At 38.4% G+C, this 19738-nt stretch overlaps 2 protein-coding genes across 2 annotated transcripts in view; both read left to right on the forward strand.

The window, feature by feature from the left end:
- Window positions 1–19738, forward strand: part of tapas (tudor domain-containing protein 7 tapas) — a 63744-nt gene that overhangs the window by 13102 nt on the left and 30904 nt on the right. The window contains 2 exon segments of the mRNA XM_074102405.1: window positions 31–193; window positions 4364–4600. Coding sequence (XP_073958506.1) covers window positions 31–193; window positions 4364–4600 — 400 coding nt within the window.
- Window positions 4861–17160, forward strand: LOC141438373 (uncharacterized). Its single transcript, XM_074102230.1, has 6 exons — window positions 4861–4885; window positions 4947–5077; window positions 6048–6195; window positions 7328–7574; window positions 8549–8764; window positions 17032–17160. Coding segments are annotated over exons 1-6 (768 nt in total). The 3' UTR covers window positions 17033–17160.

Raw genomic sequence — 19738 nt, forward strand, 5'->3', positions numbered from 1 at the left:
TTTTAATTAAAAAAATACTTCCTATTTTAGGTATGCTGTGAATTTAGAAGACGGCGAATGGCAAAGGGCAAAAATCCTTGACATCGAAGAAGAAACCGCAACCGTATTCCTGGGCGACCATGGAGACGATGACATAGTTTCCTTAAATAAGATTAAAATACTAGAGCCGCAGTTCAGAAAGCTCCCCGCACAAGTATGTTGCATGTTTTTTTTAATAAAATAGTTCATTTCATTTCGTACCAGCTTACCTTATTATTATTAAAAAACCGATAGCGGTCTAATATCCTGTTATTGCTATGCAGCAAAGCGACGCACGTGCTTTGGTGTCCATGTCATGTTTTTTAGTATCAACTAGCCTTTATCCGCTCACGCGAACCAATAGGTCTGGTCGTTGAAAGGAATTCCCGAAAATTACATCGTGGTTTTTGTTTACGTTTTATGTTTTGCATTTCTAGTTGCACATGAGATTAAAGGTCAAAATCTGTTTTTTTTTTAATAGTGATTATTTACATTATTTTATATGAATAGCTTCAAGCTTTAAAGGGTAAAGTAACAGCGTAAACTCCTGCGTGACTGTCAGAGATGGTCCCATTACCTAGTTAGCGTAAACCGGATTGTTCCCAGAAAGGTGTTCTATACCAATCGTAGTGTGATGTTGGGAGGTATTGATACGACTAGTGCTGAGTAAATACTGTTTATTATCAAACCTTACGACTATTATATATGAATACTAGAGTTTACCTGCGGCTTCGCACATGTAAACTATTCGATCTGGTACAATTGAAATTCCGGGATTTTGTAAAATTCCCCTGGGAATTCCCAAAATTTATATCGTGGTCTTCATTGAGGAGGTTGTGTCAAGAACAACTGTCCTAAATTTCAAGACTTTAAACCCAGCGGTTGAAATTTCAAGATTTTATCCCTATCCCTTGAGAATATCGGGATAAAAAGTAACCCATGAGTTATTCCAGACGTGCAGCTACCTACATACTAAATTTCATGACCCTAAGCCCAGCGGTTGTTATTTCGAAATTTTTTCCTTATCCCATGAGAATATCGGGATCAAAAGTAGCCTATGCGTTATTCCAGATGTCTAGCTATCTACATACCAAATTTCATCCAAATCCGTCCAGCCGTTTTAGCGTGATCGAGTAACAAACACACACACACACACGCGCACGCCCGCACGCACGCACGCACGCACACACACACACACACACACACACACACACACACACACAAACTTTCGCATTTATGATATTAGTAGCTATTTCGCATTTATACATAATGGGAGTGTGTGCGTGGCGCAGCTCACAGTACATACACCTCTCTCCTTGAAAAAGAAAAAAATAAACCAACAACGCCAACAGTTTGACAGAAGCAAGAAAATAATTACATCTAAGGTTACAATGACGTGTCATATATTGATAATGACAGCTTGTTTTTAAGCGACTTAAAGGAAAAGGAGGAGGTTATCAATTCGGTCGTATTTTTTTGGCTGTTACCTCAGAACTCCGTCATTTATGATACGATTTGAAAAAAAAATTACATAGTACAAAATAGGTAATGCTAATATTTCTAAATTTGCACCCTTTGTTGATGAGATTCAAGTATGTCATGTAGTCACTACGAGTAATAGGTATAGCTAATAAAATACAGATTTCTACTTATAGTTTAGTTTACATGAAAAAGTAAAATCAATTGATCGCATATCTCAATCATATGAGAGAAAAAAATACTTAACTATGACTATGTATTCAATTTTATTTCTTAGACGCTTTTAATAACTTAATTATTCTTGAATACTTTTATTTCATTGTTTAATTCATGTCTTAAAACTTTACCGTTGGTACTTAAATATTCACTGTGTGAATATATTGTTTCACGTATATGTACTGTGCTCTCTGATTAACTATCCTTTCTCCTGATAAAATACAAATTATATTCAACTTCCAATCCTTTATTATTCCTATATTTCACAATAATATTTAAAGTATTCAACCGAATAATAAAATAACTATTTTCTGACTGCAATGAAAACCTAAAAAGAAAAAACAATGACGCTCAATATAAAAAAACCTTCCCCTTCCAATAATTTGGGATGACAGCTGGATGCTCAGTCCATTAGCAATATAAAACTTTGAATAATATTTTCCATAATTGAGTCTATCTACTATAATAAGAATTACTAAATAATATAATTCCACTTCATATCGTTCTTGTAATTTTCATAACTATTTCATAGCTAAGTAATTGTAACGTCTTTAAAAGAGCGCACAGTAGGTACAGTACCTATCTTACGTGGTGAAATTTGAGCTGTAATAACTGACGCGGAATGCTTTACCTTATTGGATGATCAAGCGAAATCATCTAACATAGTGTTGTTACCATGGGTCTGTATTTAGAGCGCAAATACATTTTTACGTTGTTAATCCTATGATTATTTAATTGTACATGTATAAATTTGGTAATTAAATAGCAGGGCTTGTTAACGTTACCAAATTCACATTATAAGTAACGTTACGTAACGGTTAAATCGTAAAAATACCTTGTACCAGTATTAAATTATAACGTTACTTGATAACGGTAAACTTTCTTTACATAATAGATATTAGTAGGGCTAGTTAACGTTACCCAATTCACATTATTAAAACGTTAAAAAAGTACCATTACTTCAATCGGTAATTTTTGTTTTTAGTTTTTCCGTGACCATGAGACTTGAAATGGACTTAAAACGTCGGGATCAAAATTATAATCGTGAATGCATAATATAATCCGTAAAAAATAGCAATACTTAATTATTTTTTGCTACGAATTACATACAAGCACATACCTACATATCGTTGTTGAGTAGATTTAATAGCATAAACAAATGTTCTGATTTAGCAGAATGATGACCAGGGACGCCGTTATAATGTAAAAGTGAGAAGTAATCTTTTAACGATACTTTTAAATTAACGTTAACTTTATGTGAACAGCTTATAACGTAAAAAAATTATACCGGTAAAAATTGAAAAAGTAACGGTACATCGTTTAACGTTAATTACGATTTAATGTTAAATCTGTTTGACAGAGGTAACGTTACCAACTTTTTACCGGTATTTGAAGCCCTGATAAATAGTGTAAGTATATATAAAAGTAGCCTATGTTTTATTCCCGATGTCCAGCTATCTACATACCAAATTTCATCCAAATCCGCCCAGCCGTTTCAGCGTGAAGGAGTAACAAACATACTCACTCACTCACTTACAAACTTTCGCATTTATAATACTAGCTTTTACCCGCGGCTTCGCACGCGTAAACTATTCGACCTGGTAGATGCAATTGAAATTTTCGGGATTTTACAAAATTCCCCTGGAAATAATATCCAAATTCAAATTCAAATCTTTTATTCAGTAAATAAGCCGCAATGGGCACTTTTACACGTCATTTTTTAAACTACCAGCGCTTTCGGAAAGACCATCATTGCCAAGAAGAATACGCCGCAAGAAACTTGACAGTCATTTAAAAAAAAAAATTACAAATGAAATACTTAAAAACTACAGTATACAATTAAAGAAAAAAGTACAAAATAATAATACAGGGATGTATGGGGTCCCTTAGTTACAAAACTATCCCATGAGAATATCGGGGTATGAAATAGCCTATGTGTTATTCCAGAGGTCCAGCTAACTACATACTAAATTTCATGGCTCTAAGCCCAGCGGTTGTTAAAGATAATGTAACTAATTATGTTTGTTCAGGTGGAATTAAATAATTTAAATAAAATATTAAATATTTCAACTTAAATTTGAGGCTTAAATTTGATTTGATTTGATTTGAAGATTTTTTTTGGGTGGTGGTAATCTCTTACCATCAGGAGACCCACTTGCTCGTCTGCCATCCAGTCGAATAAAAAAAAAAAGTGGATATCTTCAACCGATTGAGCTGAAATTTTGCATGCATGTATAAATCCGATGACAATGCAATTTTATTACGACGTAGAGCTGATCTGTGATGATGAAGTTAGATGTTGGCCATAGGACCTCTGTAATAAAACGACACGACCGCATCGACTTTGGTCTCATTTGATTCGTCTTGACGACTACCTACTTTGGTAAACAGGGGCAAAAAGTACCGCCAACAAAAAAGCTTGAATTAGATTTTTTTACAAAAAAATATTACTGAACTATTTGTTTTTAAAACATTGTACGGAGGTGCGGAACCCTTCATGCGCGAGTCGCTCGCACTCGCACTTGACATCACGTTAAGTAATTTAAGATAAATTTTGTGTTCTATGCATATTAAGTATTGCTTGATTTGATTACGGGCTAATCTGGAACTGTAGTCTAAGTGAAATAGTAAGGTGTGTGTGGTGTGTCAGGCGATCCTGTGCCGGCTGGAGGGCGCCGAGGAGCTGGCGGCGAGCGAGGCGGGCGCGGAGCTGGTGCGGCGGCGGCTGCCGGGCGAGGTGCTGGTGGCGGCGCCAGGCGCGCGCGCCGACCCCGCCGACCCCGCCGTCGCCGTCGTGCTCTACGACACCTCCACGCAGCGGGACCTCAACCTAAACAAGGAAATCGTGCACGACTTCTGCATGCAGGGCGCGTTTACCGTCACACAGGTACCCACCTTCAGATTCACTAAATCCATCATATCAAGTGTTGAAAATGTATGTTTCTGGAACGGTGTAAATGTTCAATTTAATGATGAGGTTCACACTAACGGTCTGACCATAGTGAAATTAAGTAAAAGTGGCCCACAATAGTTAACATATCGATTATGTTTACAAAATCTCTTGTGGGTACACAGACGTTACACCCTCGATGTATGTCTGTAGTTTTCCTTTGGTAATTTCCTTTGATATTTTTGTGATCGTCAGTGATGTTTGTGTGGTGGCAGAAGCCGTGTGAGGTGGAGGTGGGGTGCGTGACGGAGGAGGGGCGCGTGTGGGTCTCCCGCGCCGGCAGCGCGGCCGTGGTGCGCGCGGCGCTGGCGCTGCTCACGGCGGGCCCTACCGCCGGCCGCTGCCCGCCGCGCCCGCCGCGCCGCCGCCCGCGCCCGGCGCGCTCTACATCGTGCGCACGCTCTCCGGCGACTGGTAATACCTACTGCACGCTACCCTGTGCCATTCAACATTTTGCCGCCGAGCAAGCCGACCGATCAGTTTCACATACATACATTATATTTTTTCATCTCTCCTGTTCGGAAAGTTTAATTTTCATCTCTCCTGTTAGGAAAGTTTAATTTTCATGAGTAGATAGCCTGGTGGAAAATTGTGTTTTTATCTCTAGGGTGGAAAGTATTTTTTTATTTTAATTTTTCGATTAGCCACCGAGTCGAAGATAATTGAATTACGTCAATGACACTTTTTTTTCCCGTTTCGGCATGACCATCTAGATGCATGTCGTGACCAAGGAGCTTATATACAACACTGGAGGTTGAAAGCCGAACATCCGTTTGAAACAATAATTTGATGTTTATTACGTCACGAACATATTCCATCTCTTTCTTTAGTTAGGTTAAGAAAGAGATGGAAGTCATTCGTGAGATGTGAAAGAAAGAGATGGAATATATAAATAAGTAATAAAGGTCAAACTTCTTCGTTCGGCGTTCAACCACCAGTTTTGTATACATATAAGCTCCTTGGTCGTGACCAACTCGATTTTTTTATAGTCGGCCGTGGCAAGTGGCCAGTCGAAAAGGTACCGTTGGAGTTTGGATATAAGGAAATTCAATTTATTATTATTCTCATTTTTTTTGTAGTATTTTACTTTCCTCACAGTCGAAATGAAAAGTAGAGTTTCTAATTCGGGTGAAATTACCCATTTCCCCTCGAACTATTGGCGCTCGAACGAAATCTCGGGTGAAATGGGTCATTTTCCACCCTTGGTTATCAATCTACTATTATAGTATAGTAAACAAATGAGAAAGAAGATTACCAGATTGTAAGCAAACTGCACCGACTTACATTGACGGTCGTTAAGTCAAGTGGCTTAGGCTACCGTCTGGGGCACGCGGCACGTGCATGTGGCATGAGTCATGAGGCATGACGCTGTGGTTGCCGGCAGGGTGCGCTGCACGGTGATCAGCGGCGTGGACGGCGAGGGCACGGTGCGCACGCAGCTAGTGGACAGCGGGCTGCTGCTGCGCGCGCCGCTCTCCTCGCTCGTGCCGCTGCTCGCCTTCTCGCCCGCGCTGAACGCCTATCCCCACCAGGTACAGTACACACACGCACACTACACATATTGCGAGTGGGCCGCGCGCACCCAAGTATGCTCTAGTCTAGTGCCCACCCCAGGATGTTGGGCTACCGATTCGAAATTGTATACACACACACACACACACACACACACACACACAAACATCACGCCTGTATTCCCAAATGGGGTAGGCAGAGCACACGAAACGTTACCGCTTCGGAGCCACTTTTAGCAATTTTAGGTTTTAAGTTTGACAAAAACGGTACAATAGTGACAGGAAATTGTATAATACTGATATATTCACACAAAAATCGAGGCCAGGCCTCACCTGAATGACCATGCGTCATGCGCATTACATCGTCATTTGACGATTCTGTGCAGTTTGCTTGCGTCCTGCGTAGAAAGCAGCGACCGTTTGGTGCTGCAACGTATCGTCATACGTCATGTCATGATCAGGGGTCGGACAAAAAGTGCGGATGACGTAAAAATGACGTAATCTTGCACACAAGATGATGTTTTTATTTAAACTTCCGTGTGACATGTAGTAACAAAGTAGCATTAATGAAGTAACAAAATAATCGTAAATAAATCAATGGAATTCAGTGAATAAAATAAATTTTATATCGTTGTTGATAAATGATAATTGTTTATGAAAATCAAAAATACTGTTTGAAATCATCCTATAAGTGGTTTGACGTTATCGGCACTTTTTGTCCGACCCCTGGTCATGATACATAAGCGTTAAATGACAAAGTCGAGGGTTTTCCACCTTTTTGTTGGTTAGGTTATTATTTCATACATTTGATTCAATCGGCCGAGTTTGGCCGATGATGCTCGAGCATAGTTAGGCCGATAACGGATTAGGTGTACGCGAACCGTTAATTGTAGCATGAGAGTCTCCCCACATCTATTGACGAGGAATCGGCAAAGTCAATAGAGAAAAGCTTTACCTTCCGCGTCAATATATGTTGTGAGTTGGGAGACTAAGGGGCTGTTTCACCATCCATTGATTAGCGTTAACCGACGGTTAAATGTGATGCCGTCTCTATTTGTTTTGTTCGAATAGACGGAGACGGCATCACATTTAGCCGTCAGTTAACACTAATCAATGAATGGTGAAACAGCCCCTAACTGTATGTGGGTCGCAGGCGATGCAGGTGCGGCTGGGCCCGGCGGAGCGGGCGGCGGCGGGCATGGTGGCGCGGCTGCGCGAGCTGCTGCTGGGCGCGCGCGTGCTGTGCCGCGCGCTGCCCGCGCCCGCGCCCGCGCCCCCGCGCCCGCCCCCGCCCCCGCGCCCGCGCCGCCGCACGTCGAGCTGTTCGTGCGCACCGGCCCGCAGAACATACTCGCCTCCGTCAACAACGCCATACTCATGGAGTATGACTACTTGCAGAAGTAAGTTATTCTGCTGTCTTAATTATACTACACTAGCCTCTACCCGCAGCGCGTAACTGTAGCTTGTGGGTATCCAGGCTTTTCGCTGAAAATATTTTTCTCAAATGATTCATTTCCCAACTGTTTCATATGGACGTTTTTTTTTTCTGAATCTGTATACTATTCAAGATATATTTCAGGACCTTTCTGGACTATCCTGGAGAACCCTATAGGTTAGGTTCGTTTTATAACAATCCTGAAATATTAAATGATATTGTACCGGATAACTCGCGTCTTAAATCGAGTTTAGCTCGACGTGTTTCCCCTTCCTAGGAGCAACACTCGGCGAATTTAACACCGGCGCACAACTACCCGCGTTTTCATCGTCATTTTTATTGTAACTGTCAAATGTAGGGTAGCAAACAACACTAACAACATCACTCTGTAAAGGCACGTTCACACCAACCGATGACGCAGCATGAGTAATACTGTTTTCCAACTCGGGGGTACCGACCAACCACAATTCCGGTTAAAATTCGGATGACGACTAATTTCAATGGCTTCACGCACTTTCTGCGGAATGAAAAACTTTTCTCTCGCATGTACAGATACCTTATGAAATCCTGATATAGTGCGTCGAATCCAAGTCTATTAAGTGCTCGGCCACAGCAGACCCCCTGTCGTCCTGTTTTACTCGTTTTAAATGCTCGTGCTTTGTCGTGCTAACTGCGAACGTGCCATTGGATTCCTTTTTCAGAAAATTACATTTTAGTTCGACAATTATCTAAATACTACGTTAAGTACCACGTCCTTCTCAGGGTTTCAATTTGAAACTTTGAAACTATCTCTATGCTCGATTTCATCACAATCGGTTGAGTAATTTAAATGTGAAAGCGTATCAAACAACCAAACACTCACTTTTGCGTTTATAATAATTAGTAAGGATAATGGGATGTCATTTGGAATTTCATATAAACTATTACTCTTTCATTTAGCGACAAATTAAAAATGGAGGAGAAGGAAGTACCGAACCACGTGGAAGCCCTGACCAGGAAGAAGGAGCGGATTTTCCGCAGTTCGTCGACGGGAGTGGGAGCCGGCGGGGCGAGGAGCGCGCGGCGGGAGGCGCGCTGCCGCCGCCCGCCCTGCCCGCGCCCGGCAAGTGCTTCGACGTCTACATCGCCATGGCAGCTAACCCGTGGAACTTCGTGGTAAGTGCCTGCTTCAATCTGCTTCATTTTAGGGTTCCGGAGCCAAAATGGCAAAAACGGAACCCTTATAGTTTCGCCATGTCTGTCTGTCTGTCTGTCCATCCGCGGCTTTGCTCAGGGACTATCAATGATAGAAAGCTGTAATTTTGCACGGATATATATCTAAACTATGCCGACAAAATGGTACAATAGAAAGTAAAAAAAAAAAAACTTTAGGGTACCTCCCGTAGACGTAAAGTGGGGTTTTTTTTCTCATCCAACCGTATAGTGTGGGGTATCGTTCGTATATATCGTATAGGTCTTTTAAAACCATTAGGGGGTTGCTAAGACGATTTTACGATTCCGTGATTTTTTTGCGAAATATTCAACTTTAAAATGCAAATTTTCATTAAAATCGAGCGTCATTCCCCCCTCTAAATCTAAACCGGTGGGTGGAAAAATTTGAAAAAATTCAGGATGCTAGTAAATTTTAGATTTGGATTTTTGTATTTTTGGACCGTTTTTAAAAATTCTTTCACTATTAGAATGCTAAATTATTGCAATATTTAATACTAGAAAAAATCAGGGTTTCGTACTAAAACTTCAATAATGTAACTCAGTGTAAAGAAGGTTGCCATAAAACAACTCATCGCATGCGCTCTGGAAACTATTGATGATACAACAAAAAAATGTTACGATATTAAAGAATATAGGAATACTCGCATATCTACAATAAACTTCGCCATTTCATCCATCCATCCATCCATCCATGTATCCATCCATGCATCCATCCATCCATCCATCCATGTATCCATCCATCCATCCATCCATCCATCCATCCATGCATGCATCCATCCATTCATCCATCCATCCATCCATCCATCCATCCATCCATCCATCCATCCATCCATCCATCCATCCATCCATCCATCGCATCGCATCGCATCGCATCGCATCGCATCGCATCGCATCGCATCGCATCGCATCGCATCGCATCGCATCGCATCGCATCGCATCGCATCGCAATATCGCAAATGCTTACAGAGTAGTGGTGGTTGGCTGTCTGTAATTTTTCCTTTGTCAGTTTAATGTTAGTAAGCAAATTTAAAAAGTTAGAGCAGCGGACAATAATGGATTTTCATACATACTTCATGGCCTAGGCCAAGAAATCATGTAGGGAGGTGGTAGGGAGCCATAAATAAGAAACTTCATGTCTCCATTTCGTGACATTAACGCATACATTTCCGAGCACGTTTGAGAAAATACTTTTATATTAAAGACGGTTTCAATACCTGTAGATTACTCTTTAAATTATTCAAATCGGACATTCCATTCAAAAGATATTACGAAATTAAAAATATCAATCTAACCAAAAAATGCATTTACTCTTCGTTGACGCGCCCCGACTTCGCGCGGGTCGGGTCGGGTGCCGTAGTTTTTGGGAAATGGAGCTGAAACATGTGTGAAGTCATAGTCAAAATACCATATACGGGACTTATCACGCTATTTTTACACAAGTAATATTTACCTCGACGTTTCGGCAAAGTTACAGAACAATTCGACAAGAATCGAGATTCGAGATTCGTCAAGAATGGTACGTGAAGCAGTTGAAATAAAAAAGCATAAGAATTTCAACCGGGACGATGGGTATAAGCTTTCAACTTAGTGGAATCCTGTCGGACGTTGTTAGTGTTGTGTGCCGGTGTGATAGGGTGACTAATAAAAGTGACCAAGTGCGGGTAGTTCGAAGGACTCGCGCTGCTAGGCAGACTTGACACCCCACACTTCAGTCTACTCGTGACCACGGCAGCTGTAACGTTGCCGAAACGTCGAGGTAAATATTACTTGTGTAAAAATAGCGTGATAAGCCCCGTATATGGTATTTTGACTATAAGTGAGAATCACGAAAGTTTAAAACGTTATATGTGTGAAGTGCCCTTGATTAGAGACCGTTTTAGAGTTCTGTGCCCAAAGGGCAATAAAAACGGGACCCTATTGTTAAGTAAGCCTCCGCTGTCCGTCTGTCTGTCTGTCACTAGGCTGTATCTCATGAACCGTGTTAGCTAGACAGTTGAAATTTACACAGATGACGTATTTCTGTTGCCGCTATAACAAATAATACTAAAAACAGAATAAAATAAATATTTAAGGTGGGCTCCGATACAGCAAAATTGTTTTTTTTTTTTACCGTTTTTTGCTAATTTCTAATGTTGTATAGGTACGGAACCCTTCGTGCGGGAGTCCGACTCGCACTTGGCCGTTTTTTTATTTTGCCCTTGCGAAGCCGGGGCGGGTCTCTAGTTAAAAATAAATCGTATTGTTGGTCGGAATAGTTCAGCAGATACTTATATACACCGTGGGCTCTAATAACCCGAAAGATTTAAACCAAATCAAAGCTCAGTCCCTGAGCAAAGCCGCGGACGGACGGACAGACAGACAGACAGACATGGCGAAACTATAAGGGTTCTGTTTTTTGCCATTTTGGCTCCGGAACCCTAAAAACTCGGTGTAAAAAATCAAGTCTAACACACCCTAAGGATGTGTGTGACGTATACAGTTGGGCGATAATCTGCTTGACCGATTGAGTATGACAAATTGCGTCAACCTGGCAACCTGCTAAACATAATGTTATTTAATTTTAACCCTTTATAAGGCCCCATTATTGGAACATACTACCACAGAATCAAAAGCAGCTATCGAATACATACCTATTACTAAAAGAATAAGATAGAATTTCCAAATCAATGCATGTGGTCGCTAAATCGCCTCTACCTTATTAAGGGTTAAAGGTGACCATAGCAACCCTACCATTACGACCAATAGCGAATTAGATCGATGCTGATTGGCCGTGATATCACCATAGAGACTGTCATTAACCGACTTCAAAAAAGGGGGTGGTTCAATGTTCCAATGTATGTATTTTTTTATGTATGTTTGCCGATTACTCAGTTAATTGTGGACCGATTTTCAAAATTATTTTTTTATTCGAAAGGGTACTCTTCTGAGGTAGTCCCATTGTCACCAAGTCAAGATCTGATGATGGGATCCTAGGGACATTTATAAAATGGCTATGGCGATTTTGGCATTTTTAGCATTGAAATAAGCATTTACATTCAGAAAGTATTATTTGGTAACCAGTACCTGATGAAGAAGACCGTAGATGACCAATGGAACTCAATGCTCGCTCGTCTATAAACGATCATGATTAATATACCTAGATAAGCTTTAAGTTAATGATTCTTTCGAACTGATCTGATGCTGAAGCCAGAAGGTAGGCAACGGAACTCTGTTATAAAACAACGTAACTAAGTCGTGTTTGGGCTTAATGAAATCGTTGTGAGATGTACTTTGGCTAAGAATCACTAAAATGTGAGAAATAAAGAATTTTTTTAACAAAAAAGTAAAACTGACTACAAAAAAATAAAAAAGATCAAGAAATGGAACTGACTACAAACCCTTGAAAATATTTTTCTAGGTACGTACTAGTTCGAAGTCGGTGACTCAGCACGACCCATCAGGAGGGATTGAAACCCATAGTATGTAGGTGAGGTAGACGACTATTGTTCCACTCCTGCTGGCTCGTGCTGAGTGATAGAAAACACGATAGTTGTTTTACAAGACTAAATTTATTTTTTTTAATACCACAGATAAGTATAACAATAATATAGTTTAGTAAAACTATAGATGGCGCTATTAGCGTACTAAGTAGGTACTATAAGACTATTTTGATATATTTTAACACCTCCACTTATCAAAATAATCTAAGCATTTAACAAAAAAGTAACAACAAAAAATCAACAAACATGAGTATAATCATATTTATATTATACTCTGTTATGCCTAACTTCTTAACAAAATAGTAATGTTTAACACTTGCGAAACCTTTGGTTAAAAGGTCAGCGGCATTTAAGAAGTTGGCAGGTAAACAGATTTTTACCAATTTATTAGCGACCGCTTAGTTGATAAAGTGGTGACGCACATCTATGTGTTTTGTTCAACCATGGAACAAAGGTTTTCTGTCAACTTCTGAGCTCCCTGATTATCATTATATAAATAATTGTATACTTACAATTAACAATTTCTGACAACAATTCTTCTTACAGTAAATTCCCTCTTTACAAGCTTCTGATACAGCCATGTATTCGGCTTCTGTGCTTGACAGTGCCACTGTTGGTTGTTTTTTACATTCATAAGAAATTACAGTACCTGACAATTTATCCACAGAAATGGTGTCTGTATTTTCTGTCAACCGTGTTTGAGGCCCAATCAGAGTCTACAAAACCTTCTAACTTGCAATTGTCTTTAGTAAACATTAAACCATAAGATTTTGTTTTCTTTAAATACATAAAATCCTCTTAACATGCTCCAATAACTGGCAAAAAATGTTAATTGTCTCATAAAACTGACACGAAGTACTTGACGGTGAGTACTGAACCGAGTACATCACGGTTCTATAACTCGCAATATGATACTGCTCAAAACTTTTTCAGCTTTTCTAATTTTAAAATTTTCAATCGGAGTCCAAACATTGACAGATTGTGAAATCGATTGAATTTGTCAAAATCATGGTCATAAATTGTCCGATCTAGGATATACTGACCATTTTCATATGTTTTACTCTCAGCCTAAAATTTTTTTAACTGTTTAAATCATTAATTTTAAATTCTGCCATAAATTGTTTTTTAGCTCTTCTGTCATAGTGTCACTGTTAGAAATATAAAAAAAATCATCTACAAACACAGTTACTATAATCTGACCATTTTGAGTTTTTTTATTATACAAACATGGCTCTAATTTGGACTTAATAAAACCTAGCTTAATTAGGCAAAGGTCAACTCTTTGGTTCCATGCTCTAGCAGACTGCTTTAAACCATAAATAGCTTTTTAATTTAAGCACAGTATTACTTGCATTCTAAATCTGGTGGGGTTTGCATATAGACATTTTCATTAGGTAGCCATTTAAAAAATGCTGTAGTCACATCAAGATGGGTGATTTAAAATTTAACTGAACACTTAAAGCAAATAATAAGCGTAAAGTTGAATACCTTAGAACTGGTGAATAAGTTTTCTTGTAGTCCACATCTTTCACCTGGGTAAAACCCTTTGCTACTAGACGCGCTCTGTATCTCACTTTATTATCACTTTCAAGTTTTTTTTTTAAAAAACCCACTTACACTGTACCACTCTGTCTGCTTCTTGTCTTCTACAACTCCCATGCCTGGTTGTCTTCAAAAGCTTTTAGCTCCTCCTTTATAGCCTGTTTCCACATCTCTTTTTCTGGCCCGCATTCATAAGTGATTTCTTCACCACAAGACTCCATCTGGTCTACCAGACATAGGTTTGTGAACCATATCTCTCTACAGGTTTTCTGACACGCTTGCTTTAAGATTGGAGACTGTCACTTCTCTTACACTTCTTCCTCTTCACATAAAGTATGATATGAGTCATCTGATGTAGAGCCTGAGCTGTTTATATCACAGACATAGGTAGATCATCTGGATTTAGACTGGAACTATCATCTGTTTCTTCCTCCACTGGTTCTATCTGCTTCTGCTCTGCAACTTGCTCTTGTATTACTACATGTGCCATATTATCTATTTTTTCCATGATAATGACATCTCGGCTTGTAGTAACCTGTTTGTTTCTGGGTTGAATATTCTTATCCCTTTATATTTTCAGGATAACCAATTAAAATGCATCTGACAGCTTTCTTGTCCCATTTTTGTCTTTTATTTTTGGGCACATGCACCATTACAGGACTTCCGAATACCCTGACATGACCAAATCAGGCTTATTTCCAGTCCATCTCTCAAATGGTGTCATATCTCCTAGACCTGAGGCTGGCGACCTATTCTTCAGGTATACTGCCGTGTTGACTGCCTCTGCCCAAAAAGTTTTGTCTAGTTCAGCCTCAAAAAGTAAACATCTTGCACGTTCAACTACTGTTCTATTGAAACGTTCACAACAACCGTTCTGCTCTGCGGTGTACGGGTTTGTTTTTTGATGGACAATACCTGCTGATTTTAAATAGCTTCCATCAAGTCTGAACAAAACTCCCACCATTATCTGTCCTCAACTGTTTCATTTTCCCCTGTTTGAGTTTCAACCATGGTATGAAATTCTTTGAAATACCGCAGCACTTGGTTCTTCTCTTTCAAAAAAATAAACAAATGACATCCGACTGGCATCATCTACAAAAGCAAAAAATATTTTGCCTGACCAATAGATTTGGTCTCCATAGGCCACATAAATCTTGAGTGTACCAACTCTAATAAGTTTTCACTTCTATGGTTTGCCGATGGAAAAGGTAAACGTGCTTGTTTGCCTTCGCAACATACCTTGCAGTTAGACTTCTGGATGTCAGCCTTATCTTTGTAGGATATTCCCTCTACAGCGCCATTCCTCATTTTTTCAAGGTCATTACTATTTAAATGTCGAGTCTTCTGTGCCACTGCCTCGCATCTGCGACGTGAAGCCGCTGCTGCCAACACACTCTCTGATTTCACTGTGTTTAATTTGTACACTCCTTCTCCAAATTCGCAACTCCTATAGCCTATTCTGTTGATTATGGATATGGCAAGCGTTCTTCGTAAACTTCACTGTGTTTCCATTTGCTATCAACTGGCTGACTGATAATAGATTTGTTGTAAGGTTCGGAATGCACAAAATGTTACGAACTGTGATATCTAACTGAGAATTATTCACTAATGTAGTGATCTGTGTATCGCCGGACACATTACTGGCATGGATGTTTTATTGCAACAACTATCTCTTAATTTCGTGTACTGGATGAATAGACAACAAGCTTTCTTGATTCGCCGTCATATGAACGCTGGCCCGGAGTCTATATCCAATCTTCTGTACTGAATTTACCATTAAGAAATGCCACACTAAATGCACCGGTTCTTTTATATTTACTTCAGTACATTGGTTTTTATAGTGCCTATTTCTTGCATTTGTAACTTTTATTTGCTTCTCGGTTTGTTTGTTGTTGACGTTTTTTTTTTTTTTCGAATGTGCAGTATTGCCATGTTTCGTTCGGGAATGCGACCAAAACGCCGATTCGCCTCCACTGCTGCCAACATCAGCTTGCATATCAAGAAGCTTCGTTTTAATGACATCGGTACTAACGTCAATCCTGAGATGCTCTATGGCCATAATCATTGGCGCGAATTTTTCTGGAAGCCCGGCTAGAAGCAATGAACCAATCCATTCTTCATTTATTTTCAAAGCCCGTTCCTTTCAATCGCTGCGCCGTTTCCACAATCTGAGACACATAGCTTGTCATTGACTCGCAATTATCGAGACGAATGGATATTAATGTTCGAAGCAAACTGATTTTTCTTGTAATCCAATGTCATCATCAATAACTGTTTCAGCTTCAGCCATAATGCACTTTGTATTCTCATTTTTGATGTGCACATACAATGTAGAATCTATAGTCATCACAAGCTTCGCTTTTTGCTTTTTTTGATCATCTTCACTTAAATCTTTGGTATGGCGTCAACGTCAATGCCTTCTAGCAACAGGAAATTTTGACCGCGAATGCCCAATCATCATAGTTTTCGCGTCCTTTTAACTTCGGTACATTACTATGTAACTTGAAGACGACATTTTGATAAATACACGAAATTAACTTGTTTTTACGGAATTATTACGGTCTGGGCCATAACCTGATAGAAAACACGATATTGTTTTACACAGACTAAATTATTTTTTAATACCACAGATAAGTATACACAATAGATACTAGTTTAGTAAAAACTATAGATGGCGCTATTAGCGACTAAGTAGGTATATAAGACTATTTTGATATATTTTAACACTGAGTCACCGACTTCGAGCTACTTCGTACCTAGAAAAATATTTTCAAGGGTTTTGTAGTCGGTTTTATTTTTTAATATATAGCACCAAATCCCTCGCCGCACTCGCCGTACATCGTATGATGTCGGAGCAACTCGTGAAGTGTCGTTTTGCTACTCTGTTTCTCGACTTGGGATTGGATTATCTTCTCACTCTTTTTACTAAAGATTTATTCACAAGGAAGTACAAACTTAATTAATTAATTTTGTTCAGAAAAGTATTTTGTTAAGATACATATAATTGAGCCGTTAATTAAGTTGTACATCTACTATAATTATGTCTTGCGGACACCATTGAAAATACATAGGTGTCCATGTTTTAACGAACGGCGAAAGCTCTCTTTTAGCAGATTTCTCCTTCGATTTTAGAAACGATAAAGAGTAGTTGAATAATAATTGTTCATGTAAAATTCCTTTTTTTTTTAGATTCAACCAAACAGCACAAGGCACATTTTACAAACAATGATGGCGACGTTGCAGCAAGAATGCCCAAAGTTAACGGAGTTGGGATGCTCCTCTAAAGCCAGTGAACGGGGAATTATACACGGTTTACTATGACACAGGATTCTTCGTGGTACAGGTAATTGTTTTTCTTATGTCTATCCAAAATTATGAGATTGGGGTTTGCGACAGGATATTAAATTTTTTGTATTATTTCAGGTTACAATAGCTGGAACTGTATCCACCGAAATGGTGTCTGTATACTTCTGCGACTACGGCGACTTAGCACTGTTTGCTACGAAAGACCTTCGGCCTGTACCCGCTAAAGCTCCACTAGCCCGCTCGTTGCCGCCGCAGGCTATCAAAGCTCGATTATATGTTTGTATTTAACACATAATTTTCTGTGTACTATGCTAGAATAACTGGCAGAAAATATTATTTTCTCAAACATCCAGGAAAAGTCTTTCCTTGTCTTCATGATAACAGAACGCGAAGTACTTCACGGTGAGTACGTGAACTCGAGTCACATGCTACAGTTCAAAACATCAAACAATACGAAATACTCGATACAAAGACTCATTTAAGGACCTTCGCTCTCGTACTAATGACAGATGATGCGAGTCAAACGATTTGACAAGATTGTGAAATCGATTCGTCGATAAGCAAAGTCAAGCTCTATTGAAATAGAGATCCGTTTTACGAGATGAAAAATGACGAGATTAAAATGTATTCTTTTAGTTTTAAAACATCATAATAGTTTTCAAGTGATTTTTGTTCATTATTACGAAATCTTTTAAGCTATAGAGATATTTTTTTTTTTTTCGGGATTCAAGTATATTTTTTTATAAATTATTGGCCTGAAACGTTCATGGCGTGAAATGGAAAAAACGCAAGTGTCACCGTACCATCCTATCCGAAAAGTACTATAACTTCAATACTATAGATATAATTTAATAATATTGTAAATCGGTTTTAAAAAAATATACCTCGTTGAGTTTCTTGCCGGATTCTTCTCAACAAAGGTTTTTCCGAACTGGTGGTAGATTTTTTTCGACATTCATAAGTGCTTGTTATAGCCTAAATTGAATAAAGATATTTGTGGCGTTATCTGGGAAAAGGTACCTTGTTGTCGGTATTGAGTTGTTATGCTATAATCCATATCTACATACATTTGCTATCGAACCATGCAAGAAACATGCATGTAGGTTAAATAAGATATTTAAAAAAATTGTTGAACCTCAAAAGCCAGAAAGAAAAGGTGATTATGAGAAAATTGAATTCAAAACTTATACACTACACCCAATAAAAGTATGTTGTTGTTGGAAGTTACATAGATAACATGCTATTTGAGGAGTAGATTGTACGGGCTTTCAGGTTTCAAGAACAATTTTGTAATTGGAAAACTGTTTTCCTATAGTTTACCTTGCCAAAGTGCATAAAGTAAAAAAAAGAGGTTGATGGATTTTTAACTTAATTTTCTATTTATAGTATATTTCCATTGGATTTTATCGAAGGAAAAATATTATGCGCAATTGGAATCTAAATAAGAACTACTTCGTTTTGAATTAACCTTGTTTAATATATAAAAAAAATACTTTAACAAAAATAACTTTGTGTTTACAAATGTAATTAAACAGTCAAAATCAACAAACTTTTATATTTAGTACGCTAAAACATAGCCAAATGAGATCAAATGAACTCAACAAATCTTAAAAAACTAGTTTTTCAGTCTCAAAATTCAAGGTAAAGTTTAGTAAAAAGTTGGTACAATCACTATATATTTTCGAAAAGGTACCTTATCGTCGGTGGTAAAATATTTAGTGATATTTTGAAAACGACTAATAACTTACGATTAATTTTAATAGTCCTAATTTAAGACACTGTAGTATTCAAACTCTTACCAAAAACCTATAATTTTGTCTCAGTAAACACTAACCCCCTTATTCATAAAACTTAACAAGCCTATGTTAACTAACAAATGCTTTGTCCCTTTCTAACAAATGTCGAAGTGACAGATAAGGACAAACGATTTTTTAGCGCATTTTAACTAAAATAGGTTTGATTGTCGTTTATGAATAAGGGGGTATATGATTAACGTATTTGAAAAGGTACCTTATTGTCGGACGTAAAATGTTTAGTGACATAGTTAAGAATAAGATCTAAAAAATGCTTTTTCACTTCTCATGCTCGTAAAGTTCGTGTTTATGCTGTATCTAGGCGACATAAAATGACTTTATGCTCTAGTGCATAAAATAAAATCTTCGTCTAAGACCAACTTAAGACCAAGGTAATCAGGTGTGTCAACAGCCACAAACAAAAAGGTTTCTGTATATTTTTTTGATAATTTTTAAATTATATAAAACTAAAAATAATTCAAATCAATCATAATAAATCAGTAAAATAAAAAAAACGGAATTATTATAATAATGCATATAAGGTACATAGTTAGTGAATCATTGTTTCCACTGTTTGCTATTTCATTTCCTCGGCATCGAAGTGAAAAGCAGTGTAAAACTCTAACATTAAACCCATTTTTCCCTCGACGTGTCTATCTACGTGATTTGTAGTTGTAAATTATTAATCGTTACTATTATTATTATTAAAGACACAAATTGCGGCGTAAATTCGTCAATAAGGGCTTTATACACTAGCGATTTGCGGGAGAGTTGAACGAGGCAAGCGTGCACTGAAT

The sequence above is a fragment of the Choristoneura fumiferana genome, chromosome 18 (assembly GCF_025370935.1).
Source record: "Choristoneura fumiferana chromosome 18, NRCan_CFum_1, whole genome shotgun sequence".
NCBI lineage: Eukaryota > Metazoa > Arthropoda > Insecta > Lepidoptera > Tortricidae > Choristoneura > Choristoneura fumiferana.

Coding starts and splice junctions, on each gene's coding strand:
- LOC141438373 (XM_074102230.1), top strand. CDS start 4,861: ATGTTTGTGTGGTGGCAGAAGCCGT. Junction 5,078..6,047: donor CGCACGCTCTCCGGCGACTG/GTAATACCTACT, acceptor GGTTGCCGGCAG/GGTGCGCTGCACGGTGATCA. Junction 6,196..7,327: donor TGAACGCCTATCCCCACCAG/GTACAGTACACA, acceptor TGTGGGTCGCAG/GCGATGCAGGTGCGGCTGGG.